The 19,490-nt window shown below is 45.7% G+C and overlaps 1 protein-coding gene across 1 annotated transcript in view; it reads left to right on the top strand.

The window, feature by feature from the left end:
* LOC142761764 (homogentisate 1,2-dioxygenase-like) overlaps positions 1 to 14,153 on the top strand; it is a 41,543-nt gene extending 27,390 nt beyond the window's left edge. The window contains exons 10-13 of the mRNA XM_075895815.1: positions 157 to 283; positions 4,959 to 5,011; positions 5,610 to 5,738; positions 13,923 to 14,153. Of these exons, the coding sequence (XP_075751930.1) occupies positions 157 to 283; positions 4,959 to 5,011; positions 5,610 to 5,738; positions 13,923 to 14,057 (444 nt within the window). The 3' untranslated portion in view covers positions 14,058 to 14,153. The remainder of the gene's footprint in view (positions 1 to 156; positions 284 to 4,958; positions 5,012 to 5,609; positions 5,739 to 13,922) is intronic.
* The last annotated feature ends 5,337 nt before the right edge of the window (positions 14,154 to 19,490 follow it).

The raw sequence follows: 19,490 nt of genomic DNA, 5'->3' as shown, positions 1-19,490 counted from the left end.
TTTCTTAAATTGTAGAGAGCAGGGAAGAAAACCGCTGGTCAGTTGGAGCAACCAATCAGAGATGGGAAACGCAATTTTAAAAGCGTTTGTCATTTACGTATTCATTTGGCTGCTTATTGGTCGGCGAGTGCCATACCCTGGTCAACAACAACGCAGGACCCCTCGATCTTCACGGTGCTCACTTGCCCATCGACCAAGCCGGGCACGGCCATCGCTGATTTCGTCATCTTCCCGCCGCGTTGGTCGGTAGCCGAGAACACCTTCAGACCCCCATACTATCACCGTGAGTATTCAGCCATTTGCTGTTTAATATATATATATATATATATATATATATATATATATATATATATATATATATATATATATATATATATATATATATATATATATATATATATATATATATATATATATATATATATATATATATATATATACATATATATGTGTGTGTGTGCGAGAGAGAGAGAGACCTTTGTTACGATCAATCATCTTCAGTTTAGTGCGTGTAAAATACACAGTTGGTTATTAATATACAGGTAGGACCCCAGTGCCCATTGAAGGGTAGGTACAGGGGTCCGTTTATGATTACAGAATCATCTTTCATCCACACTCGTCTACGGCAAAACCGACGCCTTAAATAACTCATATTCCCTTCCAGATGACGTAGTAGGTGAGCGCAACAAAGATAAATTCCGAAACCATCTCAACACGCAGTTCTAGACTTAGCTGCTTACTTAACGGAAATTTAGTTTGTTACTCACGTTTTTAACAATAAGTTGTTTTGTGTTGCACACTTTCTTACTTTTATTGCATTTGAATACTAACCTGCACTTCATAGCTCATGCGCGGTCTCGAGCAGCGTTTGCTTTTCGTGAAATATAAACACTAGCATTTTAAAAGCTAGTGTTTAATATTGGCAGCCTGTCGCACAGTCCATATTTAGCATGTTCTCGGTATTTAGCTCCCGTTGTATTTTCTTTATGTTTACAACTATTTTACATGGTATAATAATCGATAATTTTTATTGTTTATATTCAAGCAATGTGTACCCATGTGCATGACATTTTTATACTCACTTTACGCAATGCCCTGTTCGGCCTGTAACGTATTTTAAATAACTTAACGAATAAATATCGGAAACGCAGTAGTGGCTTAATCAACTCGTCCATTTGCCAACGCGCACAACGGAATGATTCTGTGTGAATACACAAGAGCGAAGAAATTGTCTGAACTTAAACTGCCATGGATCGTAGTAAGTCGTTTTCAATAGATCGCTTTTTTGCACCATTCAGTACAACGTGCGCTCGGCAATCGCATGTTAAAATTGCAGATATGACGAAGAAAAGAATAAGAACGAGTTGCGTTAACTCTTGCTCGCATGACTCGTCAGCGAAGCTTTCAAACACCTTGCGCAATAATTGTATCGCAGCATGAATGACAAGTACTCGCGTGATCACAACGTTGGCGATGCCTTTACTACCGAACACCGGTCACTGCAGTACATTCTACCATAACCATATTATCGATCTTCTTGGAGAATGGTAGGTCAGTGCATGTGAATCTCGCTATGATTAAACTCCTTGAATTGACGTGACAGATGGGCTTGATGTCAAGAATGTAGTCTAACAGCATCTGTTATATAGCACTAGACTGTTTCGCTGGCCAATTATGTCAGCGGGGGTGAGTGTCAATTCTGGACGCGTGACCCTCATTAGATTTAGTCCAGGGTGGTTCTCACACTGTTGCGTCCGAAAGAAAGGTGGGCACGCCTGTTTGTACTAGCCAATCGGGGAGATAGTTTTACTGTTCAGAGCACAAAAAGAGGGAGTGCAGCAGACCGCAAGCTTAGAAAAGAATGTTTGTACAATGAACCATTCTCAAAAGAGCACAAAATTTGCAGCCAATCGTTGATTCAGCGTGTCCAATCACGTGTAAATTTTGGGACTTTTCTACCATTATTGACAACTTCAGGATGGAAACTATTATGTAACGAAAAATCTGGAGCCACACCTATAGGTACAAACCTGTCTCTGAACACATTTAACGGCGACGAAACATATCACTCAAGTAGCGTTTTCTGTTTGTGTTGCGTGATTATATAGAGAACGGAGCCGTCGATTGCAGTGGTTTTTAAAAAGGCTGAAGATGACGCTGTTTTCTGCATTTTTTAAATGGAAGCTTGGGTCAACTCTTTTGTCACTGCTGTGAGTACTACGACGTTCAGTTGCGTACCTCTCCTCCCGATTTCGTCTGAACCTTCTCAGTTCAGCTTCGCCTATACTTGGGCATAGAGTGCGCTGGAAGCTGTTTACTGACGTGAGGCGAATGAGTTTGGAAGAGATGCTGAGGAATATGAAGGATGGTAGGTGGGCCGAGGAAGTGTTTCGGTATTTGTGCAGAAAGAGCGTTGACTTACAGGTGGCGATATGATAACAAAGAGCGCTTAGCAAAAGTCAGGAAGGTGGAGGGGATTTTTTTTTTGATAGCAGCAATGAAAAAAAAAAAACTCTGCTCTCAGTAACTGCCGAAAAAGCAAAGATGAAGTAAAGAGGAATGCATTTGATAATAATTGAAGCGGAGGCGCTGTGTACTGTTTAAAGGGAGCTCAGGTTGTATTAGATTGCGTGGTCATAAAACGAGGCTCAGTAAAAAAGACAAACGTGCATGCTAAATGTGGCGAACCTGAGAAAACGGCAGAGCCCCTTTTGACTAAATGTGGAGATATCCACCTGGGTGTGTGTTCGAGCTGTGGCTTACATGAAATGCTGGAATTTAGGGAAAACAATAAGAAGGAAAACAAACCCGCAATAGAAATATATATGTAAAAGGCGTTAAGGGGTTAGTAGCACAAAAGTAGATGTAACGGACAAAATCAATGTCGAGACAGATAAGGTAATTCTGGCACGAAGGGGTGGGGGTAGGGAATTATGGGTATTTTTTTTCAAAGTAAGATTGTTTTAACAGATATATTTGAGTAATTAGGCCGACTTAGAAGAAAAAAAAAAGTTGTTTTTCACCTTTCGAGCTCGGTGGCACTCAGGTTATCGCACATTGTAAAGGGAATGCTCATTGCGTCCACCCACACATCAATGACAACTACGAAGAGACGATAATTTCTGTCTGGAGTACTATTAACAACTTCGTAAAAATAAGAAAAAAAGAGAGAGAAAGAAAGCAGAGAGTAAAGAAAGAAAAGTCACAAATTATTGGCGAAACAAAGAACATATTAAGCCGAAACTGGTGCACACCATCATAATCATCATCATCATCATCATCATCATCAGCCTGACTACGTCCACTGCAGGACAAAGGCCTCTCCCACGTTCCGCCTGTTAACCCGGTCCTGTGCTTGCTGCTGCCAATTTATACCCACAAACTTCTTAATCTCATCTGCCCACCTACCCTTCAGTCTCCCCCTAACCCGCTTGCCTTCTTTTAGTTAGGGATAAGAGTTAATGGAGAGTACCTTAGTAACCGGCGCTTCGCCGATGACATTGCATTGCTGAGTAACCCAGGGGACGAATTGCAACTCATGATTACGGAGTTAGACAAGGAGAGCAGAAAGGTGGGTCTTAAAGTGAATCTGCAGAAAACGAAAGTTATGTACAACAACCTCGGAAAAGAGCAGCGCTTCGAGATAGGTAATAATGCACTTCAAGTTGTAAAAGACTATGTCTACTTAGGTCAGGTAATAACCGCGGAGCCGAACCACGAGATTGAAGTAACTAGAAGAATAAGAATGGGGTGGAGCACATTTGGCAAGCACTCTCAAATTATTACAGGTAGATTGCCACTATCCCTCAAGAGGAAGGTATATAACAGCTGTATCTTGCCGGTACTTAGCTACGGAGCAGAAACCTGGAGACTTACAAAGAGGCTTCAGCTTAAATTGAGGACGACACAGCGAGCAATCGAAAGAAAAATGGTAGGTGTAACCTTAAGAGACAAGAAGAGAGCAGAGTGGATTAGGGAACAAACGGGGATTATGGATATCATAGCTGAAATCAAGAAGAAGAAATGGACATTGTCCGGGCATGTAGCGCGTAGACAGGATAACCGCTGGTCGTTAAGGGTAACTAAAGTGGTGCACAAGGTATGCACAATGCCCTGCATTATCATCATCATCATCACCATCATAATAACCACCACAACAATCATCATCATTCAGGCTGCACCCACCGTGATCTCCCACATGTTCCGCCAGTCAACGCAGTCCTGTTTTTGCTGCCGCCACGTTTTATACTTCTCATGGGATTACGAATAAGTTAATTAGGATGTTCATGAGTTCGTGGACATTTAAACTAAAGTTCCAAGGACTCGATTTTTCGTCTGATGCAACACAAAAACAAAAGAGAGAACAAAAAGAGACACACACGAAATTTGGCTTAGGTGTACCCTTGAAAGCGCGCAATTACCTCCCTTGTTTTAGGCGAGCTCTCATTCCGAAGCCCGAACTAAAAAATTGGAAAGAAAAATGAAACAATCGCATTGTCTTGTTAAGATGTTAATGACCCTATAGGTGTTAACGGTGTGAAAGATACGGATAAAATGGTTCCTAATCTACAAGAGGCGCAGTTCCGGATCTCCTCGAAAACAGCGCCTCTAATTTTTATTGCACGGACCAATCGGACTTAATAAGGTACCGTAGGCTGGAATAGTTCTGGTATTCTTTTTACTACTGTACATTTTTTCACCATTTCTTTCCTTAGTAATACTTTAGTTATTTTTTCTACAATTGATATCCTGCTTTTCTCCTATTATATTTTTTTCATTTCAACATACTTCATTATTCTTTCATGTTTGACGCTAATCACTAAAAGTATATTGTCGCGCCATTCGGATTGAAATATCGCAAGTGTTTTTTCACCTAATATTTCCTCGTCGATATTTTTCTTCACGAGAAACATTCAAGACACCATTGCTCAGTTTGCGTTTATGTCTTTTTTTTTCAGGGAACTGCATGAGTGAGTTCATGGGTCTTATCACCGGGAAGTATGAAGCCAAGGTACGCGTATTCACTTTTTTTGGAGCGAATACTGTTACGAGATCACAACGAGAGCCGATTTTGTTTGGCGCCGTAGTTGTCCGCTGCCACCTGTGTCCGTAACCACTATTGCATGAAATAAAAAAACAACTATATAATAAAATACTGAGGACAGAATGGAGATAGAACCCGGGCCCTCTGGTGGCAGCCCAGTACTCTGTATGACTGAGCTACGCCGATTTTTTTTTTATCGGACTGAGCTACGCCAACACTTGAAACTCCGTTGCAAACTGCCCATATTCTGACTAAGTGTAAGGAAAGGAACATCTGATAGCATGCGTAATATAGCGCTTTCAAACAGCGACGTAACAGCCATGCGCAAGACAATGCGAATCGCGTAAGGAGTGGGTCGTTGAATCGTCCAACCATTGCAAAAGTATTGGGCACATTTCTTCATCTGAAACAGACACACCATCAGCAAAGTGCACATAATTACTTTCAAGTGTGCAGCGTGTGCAACACTTTTCGAAGAATGACACATAATGTCATGGTAGATGCTTCCCTGCTACATAAAAAAATCATGATGATTTTCGGTGAGCCCTTCTGTGTGCGTCCGCAGGAGACGGGCTTCCAGTGCGGCGGCGCTAGCCTGCACAGCATGATGACCCCTCACGGGCCAGACGTGGACTGCTTCGAGCAGGCATCCAAGGCCAAGCTGGCCCCGCAGCGCATCGGCGATGGATGCATGGTCAGTATAGATTCATTACATGTTTGTAAACAGTGGCAGGCACCGTCGATATATGTAGGTTTGTTGTAGCGACGTCGCGGTGCGTATACGCTCCGTCCAGCCGTTCCAGCCAAAAGCGCGCTACCACCCTCTATGGTCACGTGAACACTGGCGCAGCAGGTCGGGACGTCTTCCGCATGTGTATACAAGCGGCGGCCCCAACAGAGGAAGTTGCAGTGGTTGTAATAGGGACCGTGAAATGAATATATAAGCCTCGTTGACGTGCAGTTCTAGCCTTGAGAACCTCATCCAAAGCATGAGGTAACTCGATGGTGGAAATGTGGCTCATTTGCGGAATGTCATCGCCGTTTTGGCAGTCTACGTCACGTTTGTACGTTTTAATTTGTTAGGTAATGCAAGAACGACAGACCGAGTTCAGCGAGAAGCTCTAGGTTACGATATACAAATGCGTGGTGTAAGAATACATAGCCACGAATCGTTACGGTAAATCCTCGCGTATTACAAAGGCGCCGAAGTAGTTCACTCAAATGACCAAGCTTATCTAGGAGTCGCTCATCCTCAATACGCTTGCGATAATGATTTACCTACATGCTGGGGACAATGTGGTTATGTGCCTGTCAGATCCGTGGCTCAATTAGTACGCTCAAGTCAGGGCCGCTAAAGGCGTACAGACAGTGAACAGACGCGGCAAGTTTCCGGATTACTCTTTTTCTGTGAATTCTCATGGACGTGAAAACCTCGTGAAGCGCAGCCAGAACAGCTCTGCCCGATACATTATATGGCAGGTATCTGGAGTGTCATCGCAGCCGCATATAAAGCATGTAAACAGGAAAATCATAGTCAAAGCAATCGTTTCGTTCACTGCTGCTCTAATTAAGCGCGTCCACACAGAAAGAAACACATGCTTCGTGACCGGGTGACTGTTCACACGAGTATAACGAAATTGTTTTGACGCGTCGCGCTAAGACTTTTGCAGTTATATCAAGAATGGCAATAGCGAAAAGTTATTCGTGTTTCTTTGCATATTACAATGCGGTCCACAGCGTTAACGTGCTTTGAGATAAACAAGCTCGTTATGCCTCCACACAAGGCTTATTCAAACAAAAGAAAAATTCGATGTGGCACATTAAAACGACAAACGCTTGATAGAGCGAATTGTTATTGTTGAGCCACCCATTCTAAAACATAATTGATGAACCGTCATCAAAGCTAAGTTCTCGCGTGGCTAATCTTCTTGCAATGGTTTTTGTAAACAGAAAACTGCAAAGAAAAAAAAGACCTAGCCCAATTTTTTCGTGCCTTCCCGCTCAAATAATCATGTCTACTCGTCGGTACAACGTTTTTCTACTTTGAAGGGCAACAAACAGTGCATGGATCAGGGAAAACACGGCAGCAACTGCGTATAGGCACGACGGCTTTTGCCTACCACGCGAAACTAAACGCCCGATGACAGCGCCACCGCAGTTTTGTGACATCTCTATTGCTGTAATCGTTCAGTTACCATAGAAACTATGGGTATGCTGCGTGGATTCGCATAATTTTGAGTTGGGTTAAAGAGGGGTTCAAAATATGGCACCGGACGTGGATAGAAAAAAAAATTGTAGGGTACTTTGCAAATTGCAAAGTGTATTCGCGAAATCCTATGGATATTCAACTGATTATACCATGTGCTTTTTTTTATCTTGTTTTGTTAGTTTTTTTCTTCGTTTTTTTAGCCTCAGCAATCACGTGATTTATGAATGTAAAGGGATAGAGGTCACAGCTGTGGCGGCACAGCTGTCGCTATGCGCCGCTGTGCTATCACGAGATTGCTGAGATAGTGTGGGAGAGAGAGGCCACGGCTGGAACCAGGGCATGAACAGACGGACACGAGCATGAGACGTTTGTTTTCGCCTCAAAAGGGTGTTGCGATCGAGGGGAAGAGTCTGGATGCATGTATACACCGTACCTCACATATTAAGGAACGCGGGACTCCACGGTACCTGCTAGTGTGCTGCAAAGGACGCTCATCAGCGTCTCTCATCAGCATCCCAAAAGAATTATTAGTGAGATGCGCGTGCTTCGCAGCATGCGCAACAGAACTCTATCCCCTTCGACCGAAAGGTTTGGATGTTTCCTCATTGCGTCCCACTGTACGTGCTATAATGCCAGCTGTAGTCTTTCCCCCTAGCACTCTCTCAAGAACCACGTGATGCCAGAGCGGCGCATAGCAACAGTTGCCGCCACCACAGCAGTGGCCTCTCTCCCTTACACGATCTCGTCAATCAGGTGATTGGTTAGAGAGCTTGATAAAAGTAGCAAAAAAAGAGATATGACTCAGTCAGTTTAGTGCCCACATGTTTACGCGGAACACACTTAGGAATTTACCAAGTGTCCTTCACCTTCTTCATTTTTTCCCCTCACCGCACCTCACCCGAAAACAGGCGTGGAACTGGTTGCTCGGCCCACTCAAAATGACTCTATCACATTCTAGTACAATGTAGATGCTCTTGAGACTTCAGGCACGTTCTTTAAGGCGTTAACTCTTACGCTTTTTTTTGTAAACTTTTGAATATTATCAGTGTGACAGTAAAAGGTGTATATGGTTCGATTGATTAATATGTGGGGCTTAACGTCCCAAAACCACCATATGGTTATGAGAGACGCCGTAGTGAAGGCCTCCGGAAATTTCGACCACCTTGGGTTCTTTAGCGTGCACCCAAATCTGAGCACATAGGCCTACATTTCTACCTCCATCGGAAATGCAGCCGCCGAAGCCGGGATTAGGTCCCGCGACCTGCGGGTCAGCAGCCGAGTACCTTAGCCACTAAACCACCGCAGTGGGGCAAAGTGTATATGGCTAGAAAACACGAAAAACTATTCGGAATCAGTGTCACGAGCGCTCTCAATTGGCTGCGTCATCAGTTACGTCATTCTCACCGTCGTACACTAGCCTGCGTGTCATTGGCTGCGTTGTGAGGGACGCTGTTTATCTCGTTTCACCCGGGGCGCCAAGCACGCGCTCATCAGCTTCTACTGAAATCTTCCACATGGATAAGCCACAAACAACTCTACATCAGTGACGACAGTGGAAACGTGAAAAGGCTCGCATTCGCCGGGTCGATGCTGCAGTCCGCGCACAGAAACAAGACCGGGAGGCCGAGTGCCGGCAGCAACTGCGTACCGATTATCCGGCAGCCTTTTAAGCCGCGCTAAGTCACGAACGGGAATGCAAGCGCTGGTGGTGGGCGGATCATGCAAGCCACGCCGCCAAGTTAACTCGCGATGTCAAACGCTTACAATCACGCCGCGCCTAACAAGTGCCGTTGCAGGCACGACAGCGCCAACGTGACGATTGCGGAAGCGTGTTTGCCGGGGTGAACGGCCGCTTTCGGCAGGAGTTTCTCCAGCGGTTCCTTGGCTTCGACTGCGAAGTCTGTGGCCGCCTGTAGTTCGAGAACAACCATTGTAATTACCAGATTGTGAAACGCATTCAACCGCTCATGACACTCTTACATGATCGTGATCACGCGAGGCGCAATGTGTGGCACGTGAAATGAACACTGTGGTAAACTCAAGTCAAACGTGTACATAACCTCATTAAGAAGCACGAACGTGCAACCAATAATTGTGAAAGGCTTCAGTGCATTGTGGGGTTAAACCCACTGCCAAACACCACAGCCGCACGTTTCAGCTTAACAATATGTACGGAGTGTTTGGTTGGTGATTTTTTTTTATTTCTCTGAACATGTCAAGGTTATGCATCCATGCTTACGCGGATAACAACTGCGTGTTGAGTCAATTATAGCCCGGCATCGACGAAAATGTTCAACTCGCGGAGCCAGAAGACAAATGCCAGCCAAGACGACGTAGTTTATTTAGTCAAAATTGTGTATTTTTTATCTTTCGTGCGAACTTCCGTACTTTTATCTCTCGAAGGCAATGTAGCATGACCGCTTAGAAAGACAGGAGAAGCGTTGCCAAGATCGACGAAGCGTGACCGCTGATTGTCTCAATAACTGACTTCATAACATTGTCACACGGGACCTTTTGAAAGACCATCTAGTGCATGGCCACCGAAATGTCACAACACTGTAGCTCGCTAGTGCGAACCAGAAGAATCCGACCACAATACGACGATGACAACGCACCACGCGCGACATGGTTGCGTCTGTTCTCGTTCACGTCAGACTAAATGGCTTCACACAGAATATATAGTTTGTTGTTCACCCCGTCGACGCTTGCCTGCTTCTTTGCACAACTTTATCGGCTAGATGGTGTTGTCACGATTCGCCGCAGTTTTGGATGGACGTTGAGTGCTTCAGGCATTTCCCGCAAAAAACTGTGCGGCTCAGCGGATCCTTCCCTTCGTAGTAATGCCACCTAAAGTTAAATAACGCAAGTTCATTCAAAACTAAAGTATGTCTGTTGATGTTGTTTAAATATTTCAATGAAGTGTACATTGGTAATTATGAATTCTTAAGTTGTTGAGCAGGGAAACTGTGGCGAGCGATACACTGTGAGAGAGCACACTGACAGCAAGCACGTGGCTGTTGTCAAGAGTATGTGCAAGTCGCACATTCAAAGTAGTAAGAATACTCTAATAAGTAATTACCAACACTCAGATATGCCGATTTAAAGCATACCGGTTAGGTTATTTCTTTAAAATCGTGTGTACAAGCACACTGCGAAGGAAAGGGCACGTTGTGCGCTTGCGCTGTTTCCGCTTGGCCGCCGAAGTTTCAACGCAGTGTCGGGGTGCTCCGTTTCCTCGCTGGACTATTGACTCAATGACCTTCGAAACCGCCCATGTGGCATCTGTGCTTGACAGTTGAGTCAATAGACCATTGGTTCGATGACCGTCCAAACACCCGTGTGACAGGGGTGTAACAGCGGTGAAACAGCGCAGACGATAGGACGAAGAATATATGCATGCAGGACAGAGTGCTCACTATACTGATTTGTCTATCTGAAAGGCAGGACATATATAAGAAGGCGAGCGTATAGAACTACGGCAAAACACTATCGAGCGACTCGGCAATCTTGCTTTTCTCTCAATTTCGATAAGGGTTTGTAAGAGGCGGCAAATGAATATTTCATGAACACGATTCATTGATATGTGGTTTTAACGTCCCAAAATTACCATATGAATATGAGAGACGCTGTAGTAGAGGGCTCCAAAAATTTCGACCTCTTGGAGTTCTTTAACTTGCACCCAAATCTGAGCACTCGGGCCTACAGCATTTTTGCCTCCATCGAAAATGGAGCCGCCGCCGCCGGAATTCGATACCGCAACCTACGGGTCAGCAGCCGAGTATCTCAGCCCTTATAGCCAACATAGACCACCCCGGCGGGGCGCGTATGAACACGCAAAGATGAGCGTGAAAACGGCAAAAAATAATGACATGGTGGGTGGTATGAAACTGATTAATTAAAATCGCTATAGCCGGACCCTCATTAATTGACAAAGCAAAAAAAGCGAATCTGAGAAAAAGAAGTTTCTAAGCAAAAAATAACAGCGTTAGAAAATTGTGATCGCGAATAATAAAACACAAAGAAAAACAACTTGTGTCAGCACGCCATGTCACTGGCACATTTTGAGTAAAAAATCGAATACCTTGAGCCTCAAGTGTGATCAACAAGCTTGTTCAGACATTGTTTTCTTGTTTTGTTTTTATTTCTTATTTATTGTTGGTAGTTTTAAATAAAAATATTATAATAAATAGAACGCCTCAATAAGACCCTGGTGATGCAGTAACGCGTGCACACTGCGATATACGTATCAAAGCAAAACCTGAAAACTGGTCTATAAGAGAATGGTTCTATAGTGTCGTGATGAATTCTCTTTGTTGTTTCGGCATTCGTCATGTGAAATTGCTTCTCAAATTTTCAATACCGCTCGAAGAGTTTGAATTGACGTCCAGTGTAGGACGACGTTGCTGGCGGGGCATCGAAGTATAAGTTTGTATACTTTTCATGAAACATTTGTTTCGCACAAAAGAGCTGATACTCTATGATAAAGCACATTATCATTTCCATACCCACTGTCTTGCTTCTAAGCACGCCTGAGTGCATTGACGCGACCAACATCACAAGATATTAGAAAGGCTTACGCAAAAAATGCGACAGGAAAGCGATACTTTCGCACCACCATCACCGAGACGGGCTAAGGTTGCAGTTTGTGACGAGGAGTTTTTTTACGGTGCTCAAACGAGCTCGACGAAGGGCTTGCGTGAACTTATAGTATTTGCATTCCTCAAGAAAGGACACTGCGAGCGCTTCTGTTAAAGCATGCATGCTTTGGCAAAGGAGACTACCCGGCACAAGTTTTAGCGCCCGCTCCCTCGCCACGCTCTCCAAGAGCTACCACAGCCCGCCTTCCTTTGAGGAAAGTCACTCGTCGTGAGTGCCCGCCTAGTAGCAACATATTGGCGCTTATCCAGCCCACTGAACTTAATTGCTGAGCCTTTAGTTGATGCTCGACATCAAAGAGCGTCGTTTGATAAATTGGGTGCGCGTTATAGGAAACTGCAAGCATGACATTCTGCGTCCTTGTGCTTCGCTTTTCCAGCGCAATGATGCAGTGGCCGCTACCATGAAATAAGCGAAACCCAATAAATGTGATATTGTAAGAGCTTTGCGCGAAAATAATCCGATGCAGTTTGCCTTTGTAACTCCCGAGACCGCACAATAAGCGATTTTCGAGAGTTGATCTCTTTCGGGGCTTCGTTAGGCAATTTGTAGCGATTGTTCGTGCGTAGGAGTCTGTGACAGATGCTGCGTAGAAACTTCGAACGCATAGAGGTAATTAATAACACGCTGCGCACACAACTTGAATGCATGCGCCAACCGAGAGCGTTGGTTACAGGGGCAAATGAGCTGCCCTCCTCTCCCACCTTCCAACTTCCCCTCAAACTTCAGACAGACCTATTGTATGAAATTAAGTTCTTTCTTGACATGTAATGTGGTGCTGAGGGGAATCCGCAAGCTTCAATTCTAGCCGCAGTGATACCTAATTTATTTTGTTAGCTTTTTGTTAGACTGACTATGGCGTATCTTTTCGTTCCTGTGTTAATATTTGTACACTCTCTCAGCAATAACGTGGTTGCTGAGCGACTGTAAGGGGGAGATGCCACAGCTGGCACCATTCCAGGGAACGGGCGGATGAACAGACGTGAGTATGAGACATTAAAGGCTTTCGCCTAAAAAGGTTTTCTTTTTTTTTAAATCTCGCTCCAACGAGCGTTCAAAACGGTAAGAAGGGAAAAATGGCGCGAAGAAAGCTACGTCAGCATAGGTCATCATTCATGACTCATGACTTAGAGCGCGGGTTATGAAAATCATAAAGCTTCCGATAATTACACTAGAGGGAGATCTGGCGCTATAGTAGCGGCCACGCATGGCGCTTCAGCAAGCACGGGAAGGATGGGTAATACATGTATTCGTCTTGTCTTCGTACTTTCGGCTCCGTTCGGCTTCGCGTAGCTTGGGGCTGTTTTGACAGGAAACGACGATAAGCAGATGTTCAGCAGTTGCACGTCACCGCCGTAACCTTTTAGGCTCACCAATTCAAATCGGGTCACGAAGTTCGAAACGGTGATCTCTTTTATTCGAAACAAAACCAAAACACAGCAATAAACAAAGCCACAAGTGCGTTTGAAGCAGACAAGCACGAAGACTATAGGCTAATCCGTGTACTCCCCATCATTCCAATGGTCGCTGACCGAACGAACTTTATGGTGAAAGGCGATCGCTTTCTCCCGGTGCTAATCCTGCGTGCGAGTGTGGCTCACTGTGTAATCTTAGCAGGCTATGGGGCGCAGCACCGCCACTTTGTAGAAAGAAGCGTATATGATCCAAAGGCGGCACTCGATATACGTTGGCTGTCGGCCAATAGCGCGCTCCGGTGTTCGACGCTTGATAGCAGGCGCTGGCAGCTTCGAAGAGAGTGAGCACAGGGCTCTGCCTGAGAAAACGGCAGCTTCGCTTGTACGCTGTCATTGTCGCGAACGACTGCAAGGTTTCGCTGAGATGCCCATGGAAGGGTCTGCTATACGCAGGATACCGTTTCTCACCAAGCCCAATCGAGAGATCGTTCATGATCCCTTCAAAGCGGTGCTTGACCGAAAATCGCACAGTACTGTCGCAAATCGATATGCCAAGGGTGTATAGTGTTGCGACTTAAGCTCAAGTGGTGTTTCGCAGGCATTCATGTTCGAGAGTTCCCTGAGCATGGCGGTGACGCCGTGGGCCGAGCACGAGTCGCAGGCGCTCGACAAAGAGTACTACACCCGCTGGCAGGGACTGCGCAAGAACTTCGACCCCAGCTGGAAGCCGTAGTACGAGTACAGCACTATCGGCGAGATCTGCATGCGCCTCGCCGTGTCGCAGCTGCCTTACGCTCAACAATAAAGTGTGACGCTTGTTTTCGTATAATGGTGAAAGCGTGTGCTTACTTTGCCTGCAGTGGAATCCCTGAAGTTTCGCGAGGAGCATTTTTCTCCTTACAGCTGCAAATCTCGCAAGGCTACATTCGCGTGCAACCTACATCTTCCTTCCTAAACTGCATAGTTCTGGCACACTATAACGCAGAAAACACTCGACGGACAAAACGCAAGCAATGACGACAGCGCTCGTCGTCGTCTGTGGTTTTGTCCGTCGTGTGTTTTTTGCGTTATAGTATGGCATAATTATATACCAACAGGCCCAACCCACCACCTTAATCAAATACAAACAACCACTGCTACCTGCTAAGAGCAAAGCAAGAAATCTCGTATAGAAGCATGGATGGAAAGGCATATCTCAAGCCCATGGTGATATTTAGTCTGTATAGTATCGGCAATATGTAAGTAGTTCTCAGCCATGGGATTGTAGAAGTGGTGGGAAACCCCTCGAAGAGAGAAAACAAAGGACGGAGGTGATAAACTAACACCACATGCAGCATTAATAAGGTGGCTGTCACGGGATATATAGTGTGCCTCCATGAATGCTTTTTTATTTTAATTTTTTTCTAGAATTGCTTTCACAGATCTCCTGGGGTCCGCGGAACTTCATTTCAGAACCACTGCATTATGTACTGAATGCTCTGTTTCTGCAATGCTTTGCCAAGATGCTCAGTGTGCAGGGACTACCCAAACATCATCACGGTGGATGGTGGAGTACATGGTTAGGGTGGAAGAACACTACTAGCATAACACAACGCTGGGATGAAGTACTATAGCCACGCTAGTCGTAACGCTATCTCAAGTTCGCAAGAAATAATTGTATCTGAATGATTATTTTATTTAGCGTGCGTGGTGGCAAGAATGACGGTAAGGCGCTAGGCCAAAAAGAGTGTGATACGCCGGCGAGACCTGCCACATCGCGTCTTAAGCAGTGTACGTGCGGCCTCGGAATTTCGTTTGCGCTGTATAAACAATGCGTGGTGTGCTCATCGATTCGGTTGTCGAATGTGACCTCAATTACACAATACGTAGATGCGTAAGTTTGACGCGAATATTCCGCGTTATTTGTGGTAAAGTGTATACACCGCCACATGCCGGCGCGGGGAACAGGGTCTTTAGAACCAGCGAAGTACGAAGACACGTTTAAGTCAGAGTGAAAAGTGCGCCCATAGTATGCACCCTGGATAGTCCACAAACGACGCCTCTCATAACTGCTTCGAAAGGGCTCAACCTTGATCCGGCACATGAAAAAGAACACGCATGAAACTAGACACACAATTAGGACAATGTGAGAGGGGGCATCTATGGCGTATTGACGCATTCCCACATGCTGAGAGAATGTCACACCTCGGGCTGGTTGGTTATGAATAATTAGTAGTAATCGAAATACAGCGCGACTTCTTCAGGTAGAATAGAGTCGAGTCTTGATCAGTAGCACGCACCCACGTGGAGGTGATTGGCCGAGAACCGGGTAGTTTTACAAATAAATTAATATATAGTAGATTACATGTCGTCTATTTAATAATGAATACAGGAGAAAACAGAAAAGGAGAAAAACATGGCTGCTGCCGCCGTCGTAGGTGAGTGTAGGAATCGTTCATAGGAATCGGCGTATAACATGAAAGTCAAACGTATTTTATTTTCACAAAATTAGAGGTTATTACGTTCTACTTCTGAGATGAGAACTCGTACAATTAATGCCCATTGGTGTAGGGCAGCTACAGCTGGTGCGCGGACGCACCCGCATTGCCGTCTACACCTCCATCACGGCGGCTAACACCCATGATCATGATTTGACAGTTGTGGTAGCTGAAGTTGTCAACATGTATATTTGGGCCACGTGACATGGACAAAGCGTATCATGAATTCACGATAACGTGACACTGACAAGCACATAAACTATATCATAAGCCATACTTTGACAATCGTTCTTCGCATGACTCTACTAAGAGAGTCAACGGGCCACTCAAAAGGCAGTAACTAGAACGTGACTCTCACAAGTGTAAAAATAGAGTCAAAGTTCTTAAAAGAGTAGGATGAAAGCACTCGTCTTCAGATGGCAGGTACGTGGTTTGCAATGTAGTTACACGAATACATTTTGCCCCTTAGAATTTCTTTATATATCCTTTTTTCGCACACCCATCAGAGTTATCGGCTCCTGCATCTGATAATTCGGTGCACGTGTTCTGGGAGATAAGCAGTAGAGGAAGACGACCAACAAGAAGAAGCGGATAAAGAGAGCGTGCGCTGGTTAATGACGACGACCAATTTTGTTCGGAGCCGAATAACTAATCGCCGCGTGAACAGCTCCATAGTTGAAATCGATAAAATCAGCTAAATGGCGCAAGGGAGCTTGATTGAGTAATGGAGGCGTAGGCAGAACTTTTTTAAGGGGTTGAAAGGTGATTATAGTCACTATTCATGCATGTTTGTGCGTTTGTCTTCATATGTCAACATACACATATGTAAAATTGGTATATTTTGAGGGTTGGTGCATTAACGTGTCGTATACTCTTCCCTCCTCCCCCGACCCCCTGGTTACGCCAGCATTGAATAAGCGGAGTGCAGCCTCAGCATAGGATGATACTCGCACAAGCCCCTACAGCCTTGTAGGCGATAAGGTGTCACAAAAAAGGAAATGGGGCATGTGATGCCTATAAAGGAACGATGACTCGTAAGATATATAAATGCGCGAAGTACTAAACGTACTGAATATAAACTGAATGCTTGGTTTCACACTTTCCGTGTCACAAAGACATATTCATTGTGAGTTTCACCGACCCATCGAAGCCAGCGTATACCCTGGTGGTTCAAGATGTCTACACCAAGAAGAATAAGGTATGTCTGTTCCTGGACTGTTATAGTGTACTTTAATATTCACATAGAACAATGCGCAAATTTTGCGTAACGCCATATATATATATATTAGCTTTCTATTCTCGAGAATTGAATTGTCAACCTTATTGTCATTATATTCTTCGTTGCCCTATTTACGCTGCTTTACTTATTACTTTTTAGGCATCTGTATTAAACATAATCCTTATTTTACGGTATTGTCTCAGTGGTTGATCCCTAATGGTACGTACTTTCAGCCTCTGTTACTTCCGGTGCTCCATTTTTAGTTAGTGGTGTCATCGTCGTCATCCTCATTCTCCGCAATCGCGTGCCCCATGGTCACGCGCCCTACGTTCTCTGTGGCACGGGAAATGAACCCGTCTACCGTCGAACCAACAGGAAAGAACGACTCCTCGCCAAAGAAGGAGACACACGAGGCTGGTACTGAAGACATTGGAGCTGACAAGAGTGAAGACGCCGAGGAGGACGCCGATGAGTGTCCGATCACCGAACAGTTCTTCAGGAGCGACGTCGACGACCTGCTAGATACGCCGAACGAGAATCAGCCACTCGAGTTCGCCTCCTTTTCTGACGACTTCGACATTGTAGAAACCACGAGGGGGGCCTCTGCGATTCCCGTGGACATCGACGACATCATACACGAAACCAACGTCACTCTTTCCCGCATAGACACAGAGGAAAAACAGCGATCGGCCAGCCGTAAGCGCGGTGGAAAGGTAAAATCTGCTACTTCCCAAAAGCTCGCTTCTACTGCTGGCATGGCAGAGAAAAAGAAAAGCGAAGGGCCATCAGTTACATCCCCGTCGTCACCAGTCACGAAGCAGCGCCCACATGCTTCCGCCAAAGACAGGGCATCGGGAAAGGCGAGCACCGACCCTAGTCGGGCACCAGTGGCGACCAGCTCTGCGGTAACGAGGGGACCGCGTCCACACGCCAAGCCGGCTCCCGCCCGTTTTGGACGAGACGCGAATCCAAAAGAACAACCGTCCGGTGCTAATTCGCTCAACCAGAGTCCTGCCCAATCACCTCGTAGCCTAGCTCCAAATCAACGCTCGGCGCATAAGCCCGCGCCTTATCAAGGACCGGTCTCAGACTACTTTTCACCCGACACCACACAGACGCCGCCTTCACTCGCGTCCCTTATGAGCCCGGCGACTGGTGGATTAGTGCCCCAGGTCTCTCATACCAACGGGCATAGAACTGGCCCCGTCGCTCAAAGCACAAGACGACGGTCGAGCGCGACCGCGTCTCATCACCGGCGAGACAGCAACGGACGCCGTCGGTCGCTTCGCAGACAGAGCCGCGATGGCGACGAAAGCTTATCGACGACAGACAGCGGCGACTCGGACGACTTCTACGCCAACTCCCGCCACAGACGAAGAAGTCGAAGCTCCCATTCCAGGCATCGCCGAAGGCGAAGCAAAGATCGAGGTTCTCGAAGACGCCACAGCATAGACAGAAGGGGCAGCACACATCAAGAGCGGGACCCAAGTGTAGGGTCATTTATCGCACATCCTTATGCGGGCTATCTACAAGCTCCGGCTTACCAACTAGTTGCTGCTTACCCCGGGGCACCTGTTTACCCACAGGCATCCGCTTACCCACAGGGTCCACAACAGGCTCCGGCCGCTCCGCGGCCTGCCGCCTACCAAGGGCCTCAAGCATTTGCCCCAGCTCCGGTTCAGAGTCTCGTCTATGAACGACCACCGGAATATTTGAAGTCACGGGGTTTTGCGGACGTCTCCGCTCCTTTACCACCGTCAGGCTACGCACCTATTCCTGAGTTCCAGCCCTATGGCTCGGGACGCGTATCGTTCGCACCAGGCGCAGCCCCAAGCTGGAATACGAACACGCAGCGACGCATGCCCGTACCCGTTACAGCACCTCCACGGCCGCGCGACTGGCGTCAGTGGCAGTCGGGTTTCTTCGAATCAAGGTACGGACAGCTCTGTAAAAAAGGATCTTTGTCCGTGCTGTCTTCACACTATGTACAATGCGAAATTGACGAAATACTACAGTGTCTATTTCTAGACACTGTAAAAATACTCACGTGCACGGCTGTGTACTTCGACTTCCCGTTGTGTGACATATCCTGCAGATTACTTAATGCGTGTGTCGCATAACGAATAATTTTACTTGGAAATTCGTTGAGAAAATATTATAGTAATATAGGTCGCTATCAAACTTGCGACGGTCATTAGTGGGATTCCTTTAATAGCACAAACATTTTAGGCGTAAGTCATATTTTGTGATAACGAAGTTTATTGATCGATTCTCGCTCGATGGCATCTAACACTACGCCATTTATGTAAAAAAAGATTAAACGTCATGAAATAAACAGCTATACAGAAAGACTGCGTGTCGTGCTCGTCTTTGCTGGAGCATGAAGCAACCGAAGCAGTCATTTCTGTCGAGCATATAGAGGACCAAACAATTTCGGCCCTGATTTTCATGCGGGCAGTGCTATAGAGAT

This window comes from Rhipicephalus microplus, chromosome 5 (assembly GCF_043290135.1).
Source record: "Rhipicephalus microplus isolate Deutch F79 chromosome 5, USDA_Rmic, whole genome shotgun sequence".
NCBI classification, from domain to species: domain Eukaryota; kingdom Metazoa; phylum Arthropoda; class Arachnida; order Ixodida; family Ixodidae; genus Rhipicephalus; species Rhipicephalus microplus.
This window is presented reverse-complemented; position numbering and strand designations above follow the sequence as displayed.